This window comes from Salmo salar, chromosome ssa11 (assembly GCF_905237065.1).
Source record: "Salmo salar chromosome ssa11, Ssal_v3.1, whole genome shotgun sequence".
Lineage (NCBI taxonomy): Eukaryota > Metazoa > Chordata > Actinopteri > Salmoniformes > Salmonidae > Salmo > Salmo salar.
In genome coordinates this window covers 26,593,267-26,613,257 of record NC_059452.1, presented here as the reverse complement: position 1 = coordinate 26,613,257, position 19,991 = coordinate 26,593,267, and the positions used below count along the sequence as shown (strand labels likewise).

Here is a 19,991-nt window from a genome sequence, read left to right as displayed (position 1 = left end):
CAAAGCCTCATGGTAGCCTAGAGTCGAGCGAGGTAATGTGGACAATGCAGTTGAATAAAACTACAGGGTATTTGTAATGCACTTTATATACATCGATATTAGCCAGCAGTGTCTGTTAAATGAAACTACCCAGATCCAGGAAAACGATATGCAGTTTGAAGCAAGTTTATGGCCACGTTCTTGTTCGTCTATATCGTGCTGCGCAGTATGCAGTCATATCGGTCATTGATAATGTAGACACTAAAGCTCTGCTAGTGAGAGTGATCAACGCTAGCCAAGGAGGACATGACACCCTTCTAACCCGTAGTAGCAAATGAACTAGAATTATAATTGGCTGGCTGCATAGTTCTAAATAGATTACACGTCACCTGATCTGACAGTATACAATTACCCAAAATAGGCTCCAAATCAAATTACTGAGTGCACAACTGTGTAGCTGTTAGTAAACAGTCAAATGCATGCAATCCAACTTAACTTTTTTTAATATGTTGTGTATATAGATGGTTCATTCATACACCAACCAAATGCTTGAGACCTTCACGATCAAGTCCAATTGTACATGCTTCAATGAAGCATCCAATTGACTTTGTGCTCACAACAGGTCTTGTATCCAAACTGAATACCAAGACCATTGTCTTTAAGGAATCTAGAATGTTTCCACTTTAGCAGCAAAGTGATGCCACTCATTATTCTACACATAACCAAATACAGCGGTTTGTGTTTTAAATGGTCTTAATTGATTTAAAAATTGCAGTCTGATACAGAAGGCTAGGAGACCTGAACAATATGAAAGTGCTAGTCATTAATTTACAGAGATCAGGCATCACCATGAAGTATCCAATATGCTACATATGAATACACTTGACACCTTACAAAATGCCTCTGGTTGTTTTAGCAAGGCTACTTAAAAATCAAGAACCTTGGCTTGTATATACATAACAAACATGAGAATTTGTTAATGCAGAAAATAACAGACAACACTACTACCAGAGGTATGATCTTATCACGCACGGCCTTTTAGCCAGAACAGTGAAAATGATGAAACATTTAGTCCCATTATCAATTTCAAATTGTTAAGCCCTCCCGTTTTGTTTAAGAGGGAAGAAAAAAAGTTCCCGTCCTAGTATCCTCCACATTGGATCCCAGAAAACAATGTTGTTTAGAGCTTCTTTTTTCTCTTGCTCAAGTTCTTGGTTTGTTTTCCCAGCCATTTGTTGCATTTGGTTGCCTTCCCACTTCTTCTGGTGCTATTTCCAATTTGATAGTCAGATTGAAGAGTCAGTGAGAAGAACCAGTTCTGGAACCACTAGTTAAGGGAACAACACAAGCTTTTTTCACTTCACTACAATCAGTCAGAGTAATAAAAGGGAGAAGGGATGACTCAATTCATTCCTGGAGCGTTGCCACCAAAATTGAAATTAGTTGGCACCACTTCTGGCACTGTGAACTTGTATCCGCCATGCTTCTCGATCATTTTGGATTCTGGAATGAAGAAAATAGGGCAATTATACAACAGGCCAAACATGGTAAGTGTTTATTTCCTATGATATTAAAACAATTAAATAAAAATGAACAGCTGTCTTATTGTATGACGGGGATACATTTACTTACCATGTGCTGCCCGTCTCTGGTCTGCAAGTGTGCCAATGTCATGAAGGTGTTTTCCTTGTTCCTCATCAAGGGTTTGTGTGAGTGCCTGGTACCATGCTGGGTCACGGGTCTGGATATCTGAGTTGGAGAGAAACATAGTTAAGTTTTCCTCCGCTTTACACTTAACATATTGCATTCATGTCTTCAATCCCGAGATCTCGTTTGTATTGTGTTTTTAAACCATCTCAATGTCTTCAACTGAAGAACACTGCTGTGGGGAATTGAACCCAGAGACATAGAACGTGACCCTGATCCAGTGACCCTGATCCAGTGACCCTTTCCAAATCATTATCATTTCATCACTTAAGATCTTGTACTAATAATGCACTTCAAATAACATGCCTCACAAATTTGTTTCGTAATATTATTGAGTGTAAACACGTATTCACTGTTTATGTCCAATTTGTGTCCTCAACTTGACGACCCATCACTAGCTTTGTGTGTCTGAAAGGTGGTCTCTTTACTCTGTAGTATGGCCTTGAAAATCTGGTATTCATCCACCAGGTTGTCTTCATCGTCTACAGCTGTAGTGTAGCCCTCCAGTGCAGTCTCCTCTGCGTCATCCTCATCCCAGTCCTCATCATCCCCATCCTCTCCTGCATGCTTGGCCAGCATCTCCAAGTACTCCTGGCCCTCCTCATCAATGTCATCCTCATCACTGCCCAGCTCGACTGAGGAAAGGCACAACAGATTAATTTATTACTGATCAATCTACTAACACAACTCAAACCATCTACCAATGAAGTGCCCCTTGCAGCTGTATCTTATTCTATTCAATATAGTAGGAAGATTAAATAAGGGAGTGACAATGGGACTTATGAGTTCAGAGGGTAGCACAAATGCCGTACCATTCTCCTCATCCTCCTCTCCATCTTCATCTTCATCCTCATCCTCATTCTCGTTCTCTGCTTGACAGGCGTAGGCCCTCTTGAGGCCGTTGAAGAGCAGGATGGCTGCGGGGAGCAGTTGGCCGGCCACCTGGTTGACAGCCTGAGGCCTCTGCTCCAAGTCAATGAGGGCACACAGGCCAAGCACACAGATCTTCCTATCGTGGAGCCTGGGGAATAACATTTAAAAAAATGTAACTTACAGTAAAAGAAAACTCTACTTGATATCAAACTACATGGGGGACCAGAGAAACCAGACGAGCTGTAAATATATTAAACGTGAGCATCTTTCATGGTCTTACCCCAGGAAGCAGTCAACGTCTTTGAGCCACTGGGAGATGAAGTGGTTGGTGATGGGCTCAGTGTTGTTTGGGAAGCGCAGGTTCTCCAGGGTGTTGAGCAGCAGAGGGGGGCTGTAGTACAGGGCTGCGATGGCCACTTGCAGACACATGGTCCTCAGCTCACTGGTCTTCACCTCCCTCGTCAGCCTCTCCAGCGCAGCCGCCACAAACAAGGGAACAACCTGCAGGAGCGGCAAAGAAAGTCTAAGGTGAATGTATAGTACAGTGCTTCTCAAAAGCAGTTACTTTGAATACAGTCGTAGCCATACAAGATTTAGTGTAGAAGCCAGACGCTTACCTGATCAATTCCACGCCCTTTGCACTGCAGAATAACCACCTCCAACAGCTTGGCTGCATGACACTCTGGATCCTCACCTGGATCACCAGTCAGAACCTGCATGGACAACAGATGATCAACTTGTTCACACCCAGCAGAAATACACACCACCAATATATGTGTGAAAAAAATGGCATAGCGGCTGTAAATTAGTGTACCTTCTTGCACATGCTGTAGATTATCTCCAGGTATTTAGTGTCAGACAGGAGAGTGTCTGTGTCAACTGTGACGTAGTTGTGAAGGAGAGGCATCATGTCTGAAATAGAGTCACATTCCCCATTTAATATAGCGTGCATCTATATAATAGTCAAATCACTATAACAGACAGTTGAGACTCGCAGGTTGGTGAGCAGTATACCTGTGAAGTAGTCAAAGCCATCCTGCTGGAAGACCTCGAACACCAAGGGGAGGAGCTGCCACATCTGTGGGGACACCTGCTGGCAGGTCAGGCTGTGGGCCAGAGACAGGATCTCCTCGTAGAACTCTGAAAATCAACACACAGGCTGGGTGTCAGAGAGGTAAATATAGGACAACGCCCACAGAGTGAGACAGTCACGTAAATGACTCTAGGCACCTCGTCCACCTGTACGTGTCAGAGAGACAGGAGGACCCGGTTGGAATGTGGTGGGACAGGAAGAGCAATGAAGACTTACCCAGGACGTGCTGCTGCAGGACAGTGCCAATCACCTGCAGACATATACCCTCCAGCTGCTGGGTGATCTAAAACAGAAACCCCATTCATTTAGTTAGAGCACTGGAACACACACACAGACAGAGATTCACCATGAACATACAAGTGGTGTTGCAAGAGTAGATTTGATCATTTCATTGTGCAAGTCATTTCCAGAAAACCAAATACCTGTAGGTAGGCACATTGATAAAAACATCATAAGTCAAGAGCTTTACTTTACACAGTCAACGACCATGAGTAGTATACCAAGAAGACATATCTAACTGTTGACCAACATTTGCTGGTTTGGCTGGTTCCAAGCTCCACAGTCCTGTGCGTCGGCGGACGTACGGGCAGAGAGCCACAGTGCTATTTCTAGAGGCATCAGCCTGCAAGGCACTTTGAAGAGAGAACAGCCAGAGAACAGTGTGTGTTTCCAGGAGCGGGTGGGCAGCTGGGAGTGTGTTGGCAGGCAGCACTATGAGTTGGGAGGGAAGCTGCTGTACTAAGTATATATGCCTTGTCCGAACCAGAATGGCCAATAGGGCAGGAGCCCATATCCTGTTTCTATAGTGAGACAGCTTGATGTACAAGTAGACCGACAGGACACCATGGCTGTACTCACCTCTTTGTGGTCCTCCACCACACTGAGCAGTGTGTCGATAGTGTTGAGGATGCCCATGGCTGTCACCGCCTTGTCGTCCCCTCCCTCCTCGTCAGGCCCCGTCTGGATGACCTGGTTGAAGGTCATTGCCTGAGGAGAGAAGGGAATAACAGCCATAAGTGGGTTTCCCTGAGAGCAGGGTCTTTAAAACCAGACCAACATGGAACTAGGAGAGATGGTAATTGGACCTTATTACCTCTCTCCATGGCTGACAAACAGAACTGTAAACTGATCAAAGGAAGGAGACTTCCTGTGCAGGGCCTTTTTATCAGGCACTGAGCACACTCCCCTCACCAAGTGCTGTGTCATCTCCACGGCGATGGGCGTGACCTCTTCGCTGTACTCGCAGATCATCTTCTGGATGACATTAGTGAGGTCATCGTTCTCCGTTTCACGCACAATGTGCAGGAGGGCCTGCATCACAGGCCGGATGAAGGGAGTGATATACTCTTTGGCTAGGAAAGAGGAAAAACATGACAGAGGAGCACTTAGTGATAATCAGCTATATCATTTGGATTCAAGAAGAACATAACTATTAATGTTATTCAGCAAAGAAAAAGACTCCATATACACCTATGGTGTGTTTGAGTCTGACAGTGTAGAGATAGCTACCTTTCTCCTGGTTGCTGATGAGGACCTGCAGGGCAATGGCTGCCTCCACTTTAACAGGCATCTCGTTGTCGTTGATCAGGCAGAGGCGGGTCAGCTCCAGAGCTGTCTGCAGGTTCTGGTCACTCTTAAACTTGACCTCACAGAAGTAATGCAGGACCCAACAGGCCTATGGGGAAACACCAGAGATGGTGGTTAACACAGTTAACCAGTGCAGGACAGTAAAACTGGCTATACTTTTGCAGAATTCTCCTAAATCTAGAATGTCTATCTAGAACCATCAAGATGTGAAGAGTTGAAAAGCCACTGCAATGACGGAGGCAGAACTTTCAGAAAACACTGGTGTTTTACCAAATCATTGTCATTAATATTCTTGATACACTCAATCAAATGTATTTATAAAGCCCTTCTTACATCAGCTGATGTCAAAGTGCTGTACAGAAACCCAGCCTAAAACCCCAAACAGCAAGCAATGCAGGTGTAGAAGCACGGTGGCTATGAAAAACTCCCTAGAAAGGCCAGAACCTAGGAAGAAACCTAGAGAGGAACCAGGCTATGAGGGGTGGCCAGGCCTCTGACTGTGCCGGGTGGAGATTATAACAGAACATGGCCAAGATGTTCAAATGTTCATAAATGACCAGCAGGGTCAAATAATAATAATCACAGTGGTTGTCGAGGGTGCAACAGTTCAGCACCTCAGGAGTAAATGTCAGTTGGCTTTTCATAGCCGATCATTCAGAGTATCTCTACCGCTCCTGCTGTCTCCAGAGAATTGAAAACAGCAGGTCTAGGACAGGTAGCACATCCGGTGAACAGGTCACATGCTCTCCCCTTCTCCCCACTGGAGCCCTGGGCCAGAATGATCTGGCAACGTGACACTTACTCTGGCTCTCATATAGCCCAGCTCACTGCGGAACAGAGTGAAGACGTGGTTCTGCAGCATGAACTCCATCTGGTCTTTATAGACCTTTTTCTGTTTCCGGGGGAGAGCAGAAAATTAAATTCTGGTTAACAAAAATGCATTTAATGTATTTGACTGCCACGTGGGATCCATAAAGTGAACTTAAGTGCTAAAACAATTTGGCAAAATAGTTACACAGAGTCAGCTACCTCATCTGATGAGTATGTGGTCAGATCAAAGGTCAACTAGAAAAGAGGAGATAGCAGATGGTGTTGGGTTAATCACCTTGAGCAGGATTTCAGCCAGAGAGCCAATCATGTGCAGCGCTCCATCCTTCTTCCTGGGGTCAGAGGTGGGCTCAGTGAGGATCTGATAACAGAAGCCCATGGTCTTCTGAAGAACCTAGAGAATAAAGAAATGCATTCAGTCAAATGTGCTGCTACTCTGTGTATCCTGGCTAACTGCTACACATTAACATCAAACACCTCTGATATGCCCCAAATGGCACCCTAATCCATGTATGTATAGTGCACTACTTTTGACCAGGGCCCATGGGGTAGTGCACTATGTAGGGAATAGGGTGCCATTTGAGATGCAAGCCAGGACAGTTTGTGGGAGAGTATGGAGGCTGGCCCGTGGTGAGGAGTCAGAGACGTCACAGGTCAGTACTATGATCTCCAGTGGCTCTATGGCTGCAGGTGTGGAGTGAGCACTGCCGCACAGACTGTAAGACACAGCCAGACGGCAGCACGTAACATGGACAGGCACCACACACCCCGTTCACCCACAGCCAAAACGGAATAGAACTACCTCCATGCTAAAACAACACCTTACATTTAGAACAGAAAGAAAGCCGTAATACGTAACACATCTGACTAAGGAGCTACAGCAACTAAAGTAGTGCTTTCTTCCAGCTATGCTCCTGTGTTTTCCAGTGTTCTCCTGGCTCGACGCGTCCAGACTGGTTCCAACAGCTCTGTACTGTTGTTGGAGCAACAGGGCGTTAATGAGATCCACAGCAGGACAGGACGGAGGAGTGGGCAAGACCATAAATAAGGGCAGGAGTGGGGCCAGTAGAGAGAGAGAGAAAATAAAAAACAGGCACGGGGCTGGGTGTCCCAAATAGCACCCTATTCCCAATATAGTGCACTACTTTTGACCAGGGCTCTGGGGGGGGGGGTAAGTAGTGCACTATATAGGGAATAGGGTGCCATTTGGGATGAAACAGGATCACATCATGGCTGGCTGTTGACCCTGCCAGGACCAGGAGGACCCAGCTTTCACATCAGAACCACAACTCACTTCTTTCCTCTTGTTGCAGGAGGTGAAGAGCAGGGTCTGGGCGGCCGTGGTGGGAGAGATGAAATCCTCGAACACATCTGAGACAGGACAGAGAGTCAGCAGATCAGATGGCACATTGCATTGGATTGTTAGAATAGCTTTACACAGTTAAATCTTTGAACTGATCACTTCCAGGCAGTCTGATTCCAGGACATTCCTTCTGGATGACAAACACTACAGAATATTTCTCTGATTTCCATAAACAAGAATGGTGCTTACCAAACTTCATGCGAATGTACTCGTATGGGTCCTCCTCCCACAACTCCTGGTCACTGTCCGTGTAGCACATGAGGGGGAAAACCACGTCCTGAATGATGCCCTGGATATGTGGCTTCAGGTTCTTCCAGGTGACAGCGTGTGCGATTCCCTGGTTAATATAGTTGAGTGTCTGCTGGAGGACTCTGGGAGCCACGTATTGCTTCTCCTTGTACTGATATAAGACCTTCAGCAGCACCTACAGACAGGAAAATCAGTTACCTTTGGTTGAGATCAGACTCCCATGCAGACAGACACAGCTGAAAGGCAACCTTCTGTCCCTCAGTCAATCACAGAGTCATACATTACACATCTTTCAGCTCAGACAAAGCCAAGAGCGACCTTAGCCTCTCACCTGTTGTGCTGCCACTGCGTATCCCTTGAGGAAGAGATCAGCAAACTCTGTGTACTCTTTGGTAGTGTTGCCTGGGCTGCCATACCTGGGAGGGGTTTAAAGATGCCTTCACAGGTTAATATACACTGAACCAAAAAATAAACACAACATGTAAAGTGTTGGTCCCATGTTTCATGACCTGAAATTTAAGATCCCAGGTTTCTCTCCAATTTTGTGCACACATTTGTTTACATCCCTGTTAGTGAGCATTTCTCCTTTGCCAAGATAATCCATCCACCAGACAGGTAATGCTAAGTGACATCATTAAGGGATTATCACTTTCACCTGGTCAGTCTCATGGAAAGAGCAGGTGTTCCTAATGTTTTGTACACTCAGTGTAGAATCAGTGACAGTGTGCTGGGGTGGGTTGAGTAGGCTTACCTCTCAAAGAGCCTGGCCAGGATGTGGAGGGCCCACTTTTTACACTTCCACCAGGGAAGCTCAGGTCTCTCGTCCTCATCCACCTGCAAGGTCTCCTGTGGGGCAGACGGGGAAGGAGGGGAGAAAGAGCGAAGGAAAAAATATATAAAAAAATAATAATAAATCAGCTTTCTTTCAACTAGCAGCAATAAAATAAAGCAAACAAACTACAGCTAATCTGTTTGGGAGCTACTTGTTTTGCATAGTCAACCTATTTGTGCTCCCCTCCTTGCCCTACCACAGTAAATCTGCCCTCACCGGAGGCACGTCTCTGTCCACCACTGTCTTCAGGATCTCCATCCACTCTGTCAGGTTCTGTCGGTTGATCAGCTCCAGGGGGAGGTTATACTGTGGACAGAGAAAAGGAGAAACCCTGTCTATTCAATTCAAAAAGCTTTGTCGTCGTTCCAATGGACATACAGAAAACCCTAGACAGCAGTGCAGTCTGGAATGCTGAGGGGGGACAGGTCTAGCCCAGTGGCCCTGACATGGACCAGATGGTCCTCAGCCCTCCCCCTCCAACAGGACAACCATAATCGACCCATCTCAAAAGCCAGTATTATGGAAGGAGTAGCTAAATACCTGGACACTACAGCTATACATCCACATTTAGACAAGTACCATACACTCCCTATACAATCAACACAGACTAATATATACACTTAACTTCTAAGAAGGTGAGAGTGAAGGATGTGGTCAATAGTACCTGGAAGAGGGCGTAGAGGATCTTGAAGATCTGTTTTTGCACCAGGACAGATTCACTGGAGGGGTCAGGGAGCAGCTGGATGAAGCGGTCCTTCAGCATGGGCATGAAGATCTGCATGGCTGCCACCAGAGGACTGCGCTCGTCCGGCTTCTTGTACCTGTCAAACACACAATCAGAAACATCAGCCACCCGAAGACATAGCAAACAGCTCGATAATACGGTCTCTGTCCCAAATGGCACTCCATTCCCTATAATGGTTGGGACACAAACATGGTCACTCTAAAACAAGGAGTCCTTACTCATAGTTTTTAACCAGCTGATAGAGGCAGAGCAGGATGCCCAGCCAGCCGGCGCTGTTATCTGACTGCAGGTAGAAGCCAATCTTGTCCACGATGGCAGTCCACTTGCCGGGGTAGTCGTGTTTAATCATGTGGTGGATGCATGTCGTCAGCTGCACTCTGAAGGGTTAGAGAGGAGAAAGGTTGGAAGACGATCTGGTTGATCCGAGCTTCCTCTACCCCCCCTGCTGGCGCTGTGCAGTGAGCTGAGCAGCCACAGGGCAGTCGGTTACCTGATGCGCTCGGGGGAGTGGATGATGGCCTCCACGATGTTGTCACGGATAAACTGCCTGTCCTCCTCTGGTATGTTATTGACAGGCGTCTCCGTGCTGGTGCCGTCCCCCTCGCTCCAGTGCTGGGTCACCATGTTCTTTAGGTATATCACCCCTGGGGAGGGGAGAGGGGGACAATCAACTGACTGAACATAAGACAGGCTTCATAGAGATCATATTAAAAATGGATTACATACAGTGCATTCGCAAAGTATTCAGACCCCATAACTTTTTCCACATTCTGTTACTTAACAGCCTTTACAAAATTGATTGAAATGGTCCTCCCCCCTCAAAATACTCCATAATGACAAAATTAAATAAAAAAAGCATAGACATTTTTGCAAATGTATTAACAATAAACTGAAATATCACATTTACATTAGTATTCAGACCCTTTAACTCAGTAATTTGTTGATACACCTTTGGCAGCGATTACAGCCTCGAGTCTCATTTGGTATGACGCTACAAGCTTGGCACACCTGTATTTGGGGAGTTTCTTCCATTCTTCTCTGCAGATCTTCTGAAGCTCTGTTAGGTTGGATGGGGAGTGTTGATGCACAGCTATTGTCAGGTCTCAAAGACATTGAGACTTGTTCCGAAGCCACTCCTCAGTTGTCGTCTCGGCTGTGTGCTTAGTTAGGGTCGTTGTCATGTTGGAAGGTGAACCTTGGCCCTAGTCTAAGGCCGTGAGCGCTCTGGAGCAGGTTATCATCAAGATCTCTGCTCTGTTCATCTTTCCCTCGATGCTGACTAGTCTCCCAGTACCTGCCGCTGAAAAACATCCCCAGAGCATGATGCTGCCACCACCATGCTTCAACGTAGGGATGGTATTGGCCAGGTGCTGAGCAGTGCCTGGTTTCCTCCAGACGTGAGTTCAATCTTGGTTTCATCAGACCAGAGAATCTTGTTTCTCATGGTTTGAGAGTCCTTTAGGCGCCTTTTGGCAAACTCCAAGCGGGCAGCCATATGCCTTTTACTGAGGAGTGACTTCCGTCTGGTCACTCTACCATAAAGGCCTGATTGTTGGAGTGCTGCAGAGATGGTTGTCCTTCTGGAAGGTTCTCCCATCTCCCCAGAGGAAGTCCAGAGGTGTGGCAGAGTGACCATCGGGTTCTTGGTCACCTCCCTGACCAAGGCCCTTCTCCCCCGACTGCTCAGTTTGGCCGGGCTGCCAGCTCTAGGACGAGTCTTGGTGGTTCCAAACTTCTTCATTTTTAAGAATGATGGAGGCCACTGTGTTCTTGGGGACCTTCAATGCTGCAGAAATGTTTTGGTACCCTTCCCTCAGATCTGTGCCTCGACACAATCCTGTCTCGGAGCTCTATGGACAATTCCTTCGACTTCATGGCTTGGTTTTTGCTCTGACATGCACTGTCAACTGTGGGACCTTATATAGATAGACAGGTGTGTGCCTTTCCAAATCATATCTAATAAATTGAATTTACCACAGGTTGACTCTAATCAAGTTGTAGAAACATCAAGGATGATAAAAGGAAACAGGATGTACCTGAGCCAATTTCGAGTCTAGTTGCTAAGGGTCTGAATACTTATGTAAATAAGATTTTGTTCTTCTTCATATAATTGCATACATAAAAAAAACTTTGCGCTTTGTCATTGTGTGTAGATTGATGAGGAAATGTTTTTATTTAATGCATTTTAAAATAAGGCTATAACGTAACAAAACGTGGAAACGGGAGCAGTCTGACTACTTCCGAATGCACGATATAGAATTCTATGGCAGGATTAATGTACAGCTGGTATTCCACCCACTTTGATTTAATTAATGCAAATCAAATGATATTGAAGTAAAATCTGCTTTGATCATGGGGTTTAAATTTAACCCTTCCAATTCCTATGGATTTCCATGGAATTGCAGCTGGTTAAAGTGGCACAATATTCTCCACATCTCTTTACATCACTTAATATCAGGGAGATCTCTAAATTGTTAGAGGGAGTCAGTGTTACATTGGGTGGTGTGAAAGAGTCCATCAGCCTAGACAGCAGCAGCAGATCTCATGACCAGCACATTCACTGTGACTCCTCTCATGTTTTCAGGCTCAGAGGGAGTCGCAGTCAGCCGGGAGAGTAAGAGGAGTGCTTTTAGGCCCCTTTAAGAGCCCACACCTCTCCTCTCAGTCCCAACACACTAGCATGGCCCTGTTCATTAGCACTCCCCATCCAAACAAGGACTAACTCAAATATTCATCCTTCCTCTGCCCCTGAAATTACAGCTCACATCTGCCTGAGAGGGATAGGCTATATAGCCTAACCTAGGCCTACTAACGTTTCAGCCTACTTTTATTTCCCTTTTTTTGTGCCATTATTACTTGTGGTTCCCTATGTCCCTTGGGGGAGGTAAATGTAGGCTGGGTTATTGATTTTATTTTCTCCCTCTTTTAATGTGGTCTGGACGGGGGCTACGTTGTCATTTACTCAACGCGGGGCGGACAGGATGAGGCATTTCTTTGCTGGGGAGACGTTGTGCGTTGCTAACTGTTCCCGGTTTGTTGTTTTTTTCGGAACACAGAATTGAGACTGAGCGGGGGGGGGGGGGGGTTAATAGATCCAACTCAGCTGGGATGTTCAGAGATTGTTATTTTATGTACACCATTTATTTCCCTTTTATGTGAACGCAGCTGTAACTATTATCCACCTTTACCCAGAGATGACTTGCACTAAAGTTCGTTTACTGTTCGATGACGATGACTAGTACCTTAAATCTATTGACATGGAACTGCCATGGTCTAGGTCATGCAATAAAACGGAAAAAGATACGTGCTCTAAAAAAGGAAAAAGCAGACATCGCGCTATTACAAGAGAGACACCTCTGTGATGCTGAACATGCCAAACTCCGCAGAGCTTGGGTGGGACAGGTGTATTTCTCATCTTTCAAATCAAACAGTAGAGGTACAGCCATACTTATCCATAAGAATGTTCCATTCATAATTGACAAAAACATATCTGATCCGGAGGGGAGATTTATTTTGATATCTGGGTCACTGTATGGGCAACCAATTACTATCTTAAACATATACAGATACTCCTGCTTTCATGTCAAAAATGATAACCCTGTTCAATGAGCATTGCGTTTCCTTTGGCGTGGTGGCCGGAGATTTTAATTGTACCCTCATCCCAACCCTAGACAAATCTTCTCAAGTCCCCACCACAAATTCTAGATCTGCAAAGATGTTGAACTTTCTTACTAAAGAGATGGGACTGATAGATATCTGGAGAGAGACTAATAGCTCATCTATGGACTATACATACTACTCTAATGTCCATAACACCTACTCCCGTATAGATTACATTTTTATCCCAAAGAGTTTCATAAATTCAGCCACGTGTACAATCGGAACCCATAGCACATTCAGATCACGCCTTTGTCCACCTCTGCTTTGACCTCTGCAAAAACATTCCGAGGTCAAAGAGCTGGAAATTAAACACCTCTATGTTATCAAACGAAGCGTTCCATACATTGGTAACTACATGGACAGACTACTACACACAAGACAACAAAGATTCTCCTGTTTCTCCGGCCACAATGTGGGACGGTGCCAAAGCCACACTAAGAGGTCATCTAATTGCATATGCTTCCTCTAAGAAAAAAGCAATGGAAGCACACAGGCTAGATCTTGAGGGAGCTGGAACGCTGTGATAAAGTACATAAACAATCCCCAGACAGCACCTCCTGGAGTCAACTTAAAGCAGCCAAAACCAAACTGAATTTGGAATATACTCGGGAGATAAAAAAATTGTTTTCTTTACTAAACAGAAATACCATGAGTATAGCAATAGGCCGAGTAGATTTTCTTGCTTACCAATTTAAAAAAAGAGCAGTCAGAGCGTACAATCATGGCTATCCGAACAGCAGAGGAGGTCACATATGACCCAAAAAAGATGAATTTAACTTTTCATGATTTTTACTGCAAACTATATACCTCTGAAAGAAATCATACAGATTCAGATCTCAACTCCCCCTTCACTCCTGAGGAGGTCCTGGAAGGAATTACCTCCATGCCACCTTATAAATCCCCAGGCCCAGATGGATTCCCCAGAGAGTTCTACAAAGCTTTTTGTCATTCCCTCATTTTCTTCCAAGAGGAGGTTTAGAACTCAGTTGAATGAATTTGAAACCCTTCTTGTCACAGCACAATCCATTAAAGGCTAAATATCTTATATCTATAGACTCCTTTCTGAGAAAGGAGGCTCCTCCTTTACTCCTTTGAAAAGAATCTGGGAAAAGGACCTTGGTCTGACTATCAGTGATGAGTTATGGGGGGAGGTTTGCGACAGGGTATACTGCTCCTCTACTAATGTAAAAATGAAAGAATCTAATTACAATTTTTTGTACAAATTTTATTACACTCCAATGAGACTCCATAGAATGAAAACAGACATTTCTCATAACTGTAAAAGATGTACCTCTGAAAGTGGAACCTATATGCATGTATTTTGGAGCTGTAGAGATTGCCAGATCTTGGCAATCTATACATACTGCTGCACAGAAAATACGAGATGTACAGTTTGATATGACCCCGTGTATCTATCTTCTTAATGCCCAACAGGACTTTGTTCTTGATCCTGACAGAAAATTTGCTTATGACTATTACATACTTTGCTAAGAAATGTATTCTTCTATTGTGGGCCTCTAATACCTCTCCTACATTTAAAATGTGGATTGACCAGATTGTTGACTTTCTCCCTCTTGAAAAGCTCACTTTTACCTCCGCAAGAGACAGCCCAAGTTTGATACTCTGGTCTCCACTACATTTCAAATTGGACAGAGTGAATGGGGTGATTAGGGAAATGAGCAATACATGTTGTGTAAGGTGAGGTAAAATCTAAAAACGAATTATTTGCTCGTCGTCTCAGCTAAGGCTGGAAATAGCTAATAAGAACCTTGATAGTGCTGCGGCAAGTTATATATATATTTCTTTTTTAATAATTATTCTTTGTGTGTATATATATATATATATATAATTATTTTTTAAGTCTGTCACATCTGTGAATGTGGAATGTGTTTTGTTGGTTGAAAAACTAGAAAACGTAATAAAACTTTAAATTGAAAAAACAAAACAAAAAAACAAACCATGGCAAAAAAAAAATGCTATTATTATCTGTCATAAGCAGGCAGGCATTTGCCCTCAATAGGAGAGGGACCTGGGTCTGATCTCACTGCCTTTATGGGAATCCCAGACATTTGCCTGCTAGCTACGGAATCGCTTAGCTCCTCCCTGTGTCAGATTACAGCAAATGAGCCTCATTACCGCGGCACTTGTGGCCAAAATGCAGAGTGTGAAGTTCCTGTGGCTCTCCTGGGGAGAGGTGCCAAGCCAACGTTTAAGCATCTGTTCACCAATGGCATGCCAGATATGATCTACCCGTGCCACCATTGCAGCTGCATTAACTAAATGCAATCTGTCTGAATCGGAGTCAGGTGCAGCAGGGCTCTATGGCAGGCCAAATAGCACAGTCACAAGAAGGCTTTCATTTCTGCTCAACACACCAGTTCCTGGAGAGGTTAGCTTAGAAATGTCCAGGTCATCTGTTTGACAAGAGGCACACAGATTAGCACCCAATGCATAAGACAGGATGGGCTGCTGCCAAGTTAGACTTTTCTCCAGGCTGTCATATTACTATTGTGTTGTTGAAGCAAACTACAATGTAGAAGAACTGACAAAGTTGCAAGATAGAAGTTAGGACATGATGCTATTGGTTAGCACAATTGAATACGCTAGTGTGGAGTCTAGCAGCAGGTTGAAAATGACAGGCTCTGTCTGGCAGCCACATATTTTAAATGTAATAAAAGTCAATGAGCCACTGATCAAGAGCAGATCGTCCTACCATATAATTGCACATCATTACCAGAGGCATGTGTGATACATGGACAGGCTACCAACGGCCCCTCACACGGAGCATCTCAAACATGTGGAATGTTATTTTATAACAAAGGCAGCTGTATCAATGACTAGACACTGTCCAGGCCGAGCAACTATAGATTTCACTAGAGCCCCCTAGCAGACTAAAAGAAGTGTGAAATCTCAATGCCGTAGGACAGGATAAAATAAGCTGCAAAGGTAGCATCATATACAACAAAAACACATTTTTTCCCCTTTCTATCATGTGTGTATCTTGGTGAACAAATGCACATGTTCATGGGAAACTGGTCAGTCTTCACAATATGACTGGTGTCATCAGTGTGGGAGCTGTGGCCGTCAGGGCAGGGGTCATCTTTGAGAAAGCGTGCTCAGTTCATTTGAGCTACAGTTGTAGATACTCTTGTAGATTTCCATCTGCAAGAGAGCCCAGAACCCCACCCCATCATAATAAATACCCATCCTCTGAAACTCACCTGCTTGTCTGACGGGCAAATCTAACTGATCAGACATGGTGACTTGCAGCAGAGCGGACACAAAATTCACCTGGGTGTGACCCTGTAAATTAAAGCAGGAAAGGATGCATGAATATCAAACACTGCTGTGTATTTGACCTATATATCAGCAAAACAGTGTATAACAAACATCTTCAGCCATTTGACTCCTTGCTGTCACCAGTCCACCTGGTCATGCTGTTGCTCCAGTTTCAACTGTTCTGCCTGTGGCTATGGAACCCTGACCTGTTCACCGGACGTGCAACCTTGTCCTGGACCTGCTGCTTCCAATGCTCTCTACGAAACCTGCTGTCTCTAACTCTGAATGACCAGCTATGAAAAGCCTACTGACATTTACTCCTGAGGTGCTGACCTGTTACACCCCGTACAACCACTGATTATTATTATTATTATTTGACCCTGCTGGTCATTTATGAACATTTGAACATCTTGGCCATGTACTGTTATAATTTCCACCCGGCACAGCCAGAAGAGGACTGGCCACCCCTCATAGCCTGGTTCCTCTAGGTTTCTTCCTAGGGAGTTTTTCCTAGCCACCGTGCTTCTACATCTGCATTAGAGGTTGAACGATTAATCAGCATGGCCGATTTCAAGTTATAACAATTGGTAATCGGCATGTTTAGACGCAGATTATGTACGATTACATTGCACTCCGCGAGGAGACTGCGTGGCAGGCGCCAAGGTAAGTTGCCAGCTAGCATTAAACATATCTTATAAAAAAAAATAAATGAATCATAACATAATCACTAGTTAACTACAAATGGTTGATGATATTACTAGTTTAGCTTGTCCTGCGTTGCATATAATCAATGCGGTGGTTGTTAATTTATCATCGAATCACAGCCTACTTCACCAAACGGGTGACAATTTAACAAGCACATTCGTGAAAAAAAGCACGGTCATACCAATGTACCTAACCATAAACATCAATGCCTTTCTTAAAATCAATGCACAAGTATATGTATTTTTAAACCTGCATATTTAGTTAAAGAAATTCATGTTAGCAGGCAATATTAACTAGGGAAATTGTGTCACTTCTCTTGCATTCTGTGCAAGCAGAGTCAGGGTATAAGCAGCAGTTTGGGCCTGGCTCGTTGCGAACTGTGTGAAGACCATTTCTTCCGAACAAAGACCGTAAATAATTTGCCAGAATTTGACATAACATTGAAGGTTGTGCAATGCAACAGCAATATTTATACTTAGGGATGCCACCCGTTCGATAAAATACGGAACGGTTCCATATTTCACTGAAAGAATAAACGTTTTGTTTTCTAAATGTTAGTTTCCGGATTTGACCATATTAATGACCTAAGGCTCATATTTCCTTGTGTTTTATGTGGATTAAGATATTAAGATATCCAGTATATACATGAGTGCAGCATACTTTTTACATTATCATTGACCACATAAAAGTTTTAACTAGGCAAGTCAGTTAAGAACAAATTCTTATTTTCAATGACGGCCTAGAAACAGTGGGTTAACTGCCTTGTTCACGGGCAGAACGACAGATTTTTACCTTGTCAGCTCAGGGATTTGGGAATGAAAATGTGTCTCAATGCTTTGGCCCCCCACATATCCTTATATCACTTGCTATATTAAATGAATACTGTTCAGGCTTAACTGCTCCAGATGAGTCGAACGTAAGCAAGGAAAAATAGCCTCCTACCCGGTAGATAATGCACTCAGACCTCTCCCTGGATACCACACAACATGACTCAGATCTAACAATCCAACTGCACATTCTTGTTCTGTGGATTGAAATCCTGGGCATTGTATATTCTGTTGTCACGAAAAACAAAACGCCCTCAGATTGTTGAGTGGAGAAGTTAATGTACAGCTGTGGCCAAAAGTTTTGAGAAAGACAAATTAATTTTCACTAAGTCTGCTGCCTCAGTTTGTATGATGGCAATTGGCATATACTCCAGAATGAGTATATGCTAGGCCTACTCTTATCAAACTAAAGTTAGCTAATAATACGTTCGAGCTGATGACACACAATATGGACATATCACAGAAACAACAACTGACTTAAAGTTCACCTAAACCCCAGTAACATGACAACACCGTACATATATTGTTCTAAGGATAGCATTGCCGATAACAGACCAGACTATATTTGACACTGTCCCAATAGACTTCCTCCTACTAGTTAGCGAGCGAAACATGGCTAACTATGTGACCATGAAATAATTCACGCCGTCAGTATGTGTTAGATAACTATGGCACGTCTACATTTGACATATAAAGTCGACATCTAGACAATGATAATAGGCCATGTTGCACATAACCTTACAAATGAAATAGCCAGCTAACATTAGCCAAAGAATCTGCCCACGCTGACAGCTCATCGAATGACTCAATGTAACGTTAATTGATGTAACGCTAGCCGCAAAACGTTGCTAACGTAGCGCTAGCCAGCGAACATTCACTTTTCCCTTTGGCTTTCACAATGAGGTACAAACAAAACGTTTGCCCCGTTACTAAATGCGTAGCTATTATTAATAATTATTGCTATTGTGTACGTTGTGTCTTGCAAATTAACTAGCGTTCGATAAATCAAACCTACCTAGCTAGTTAGCAAATATTAGTTAGCTTGCTAGTTAGCTACGTTCATGGAAATAGTTTCACATTAGCTCCTCTCACATTAGACGTACATTTATAAATATACTCAAGCTTTAATCATCAAACTACTTTCCTAACTAACGTTACACCTGTCAGTTCGTCCGATTGGTGACATGTTGGCTGGCCAACTAGTTTAGGTAACTATATAAAATCAACGGGCTAGCTAGTTAGCACTACTGCCTGTGCAGGGCAATGTCAGCAGTAAAAAAAATACACTTGACACGTGATTCACTTAGCCAACTTGCAAACAGATTTTCTAACTTTTAGCAAACGCTAGCTACGTTCGTATACTGTATCGCATGATTTAGTTAGTTTAGGCCAAACTTGTATAAATAATGGCAAAGTGTGTCTTTCCAACGATTCAAACATGATACATCAGCTAGGCCAAAAGCAAGCATTGTCCAACAAGGCTTTTTACTGCGTAGCTAGCAGCTAATTATCAAGGAAGCTAATGCTAACTTCCCGCACGTTTTTAAAGAACCAGCTGCGGGTATACGGGGTGGATTCGCTTGGAGTTGCCAATCTTGACGTTAAAACATAATTTGAAACTTTGACATAATACCCATAACGTCAAAAGTCTGATATGTATTGACCGAAACATATGTCGAACAGAGAATATTCGATCTGTCAAAGTTCTGGACTGACTCTGGTCTCCCATAGCCACAAGCTAGGAGGACTCCATTCCATCTTTGATGTGTGACACAACAGAAGAGGCCCGATTAGCACCATCACAAGTCTTTACCTCGTTCAGCTGCCTCTCCGCGGCCTCACGCAAGTTTGGGTCCATGGTACCCCGAAGGGCCTCGATCAATACGTTAGGATCCATAGCTAAATCTGGTACGGCTCGGATTCAGTATTTATGTGGTCTATGAATTCCCAGTCAATGCGCACATGGACGCACCGCTCTTCAGTTACCGGCGCGAAAGGAAGAAGTGAATGAAGTACCCGGATAGATCAGCGCCAAATTTCTCCAACACGAACATCCGCTTCGAACTATTGCACTCTAGGAGTTGTAGTTCTACATGTGTGATCTCGCTCTCACACTGTCTTACGGTCAGTAAATAAAGACACTGCTGGTAATGAGAACAAACTATTATGAAAATGGAAAGCATGTCATTGCAGTTGGCTTGTCGATTTTAAGTTTTCATAACCATCTTTCATGATGATTTGGATGACATAACATCTGAGAACAA

General features: G+C 43.9%; 1 protein-coding gene and 1 non-coding gene across 2 annotated transcripts; both read right to left on the bottom strand.

Moving 5' to 3' along the window:
- Positions 1-464: 464 nt before the first annotated feature.
- On the bottom strand, positions 465-19,786 carry LOC106562356 (importin-7). The gene is made up of 24 exons (XM_014127184.2): positions 19,541-19,786; positions 16,138-16,219; positions 9,747-9,900; positions 9,475-9,633; positions 9,176-9,332; positions 8,728-8,817; positions 8,431-8,525; positions 8,011-8,095; positions 7,620-7,854; positions 7,362-7,438; positions 6,345-6,461; positions 6,042-6,131; positions 5,162-5,327; positions 4,844-5,004; positions 4,511-4,639; positions 3,869-3,935; positions 3,574-3,699; positions 3,374-3,471; positions 3,177-3,272; positions 2,840-3,060; positions 2,499-2,707; positions 2,115-2,321; positions 1,612-1,728; positions 465-1,482 (listed from the first exon to the last, which is right to left on the bottom strand). The coding sequence occupies exons 1-24, from the start codon at positions 19,622-19,624 to the stop codon at positions 1,382-1,384; spliced, it is 3,123 nt and encodes a 1,040-aa protein (XP_013982659.1). The 5' UTR covers positions 19,625-19,786; the 3' UTR covers positions 465-1,381.
- LOC123725320 (small nucleolar RNA SNORA23) lies at positions 6,667-6,844 on the bottom strand. The gene has a single exon (XR_006757818.1). It is a non-coding gene; the product is annotated as a small nucleolar RNA SNORA23 (small nucleolar RNA).
- Positions 19,787-19,991: the final 205 nt, after the last annotated feature.

Coding starts and splice junctions, on each gene's coding strand:
- LOC106562356 (XM_014127184.2), bottom strand. CDS start 19,624: ATGGATCCTAACGTATTGATCGAGGCCCTTCGGGGTACCATGGACCCA. Junction 7,855..8,010: donor ACGCAGTGGCAGCACAACAG/GTGAGAGGCTAA, acceptor TCCTGTCTGTAG/GTGCTGCTGAAGGTCTTATA. Junction 4,640..4,843: donor TGGAGATGACACAGCACTTG/GTGAGGGGAGTG, acceptor TTCTCTCCTCAG/GCAATGACCTTCAACCAGGT.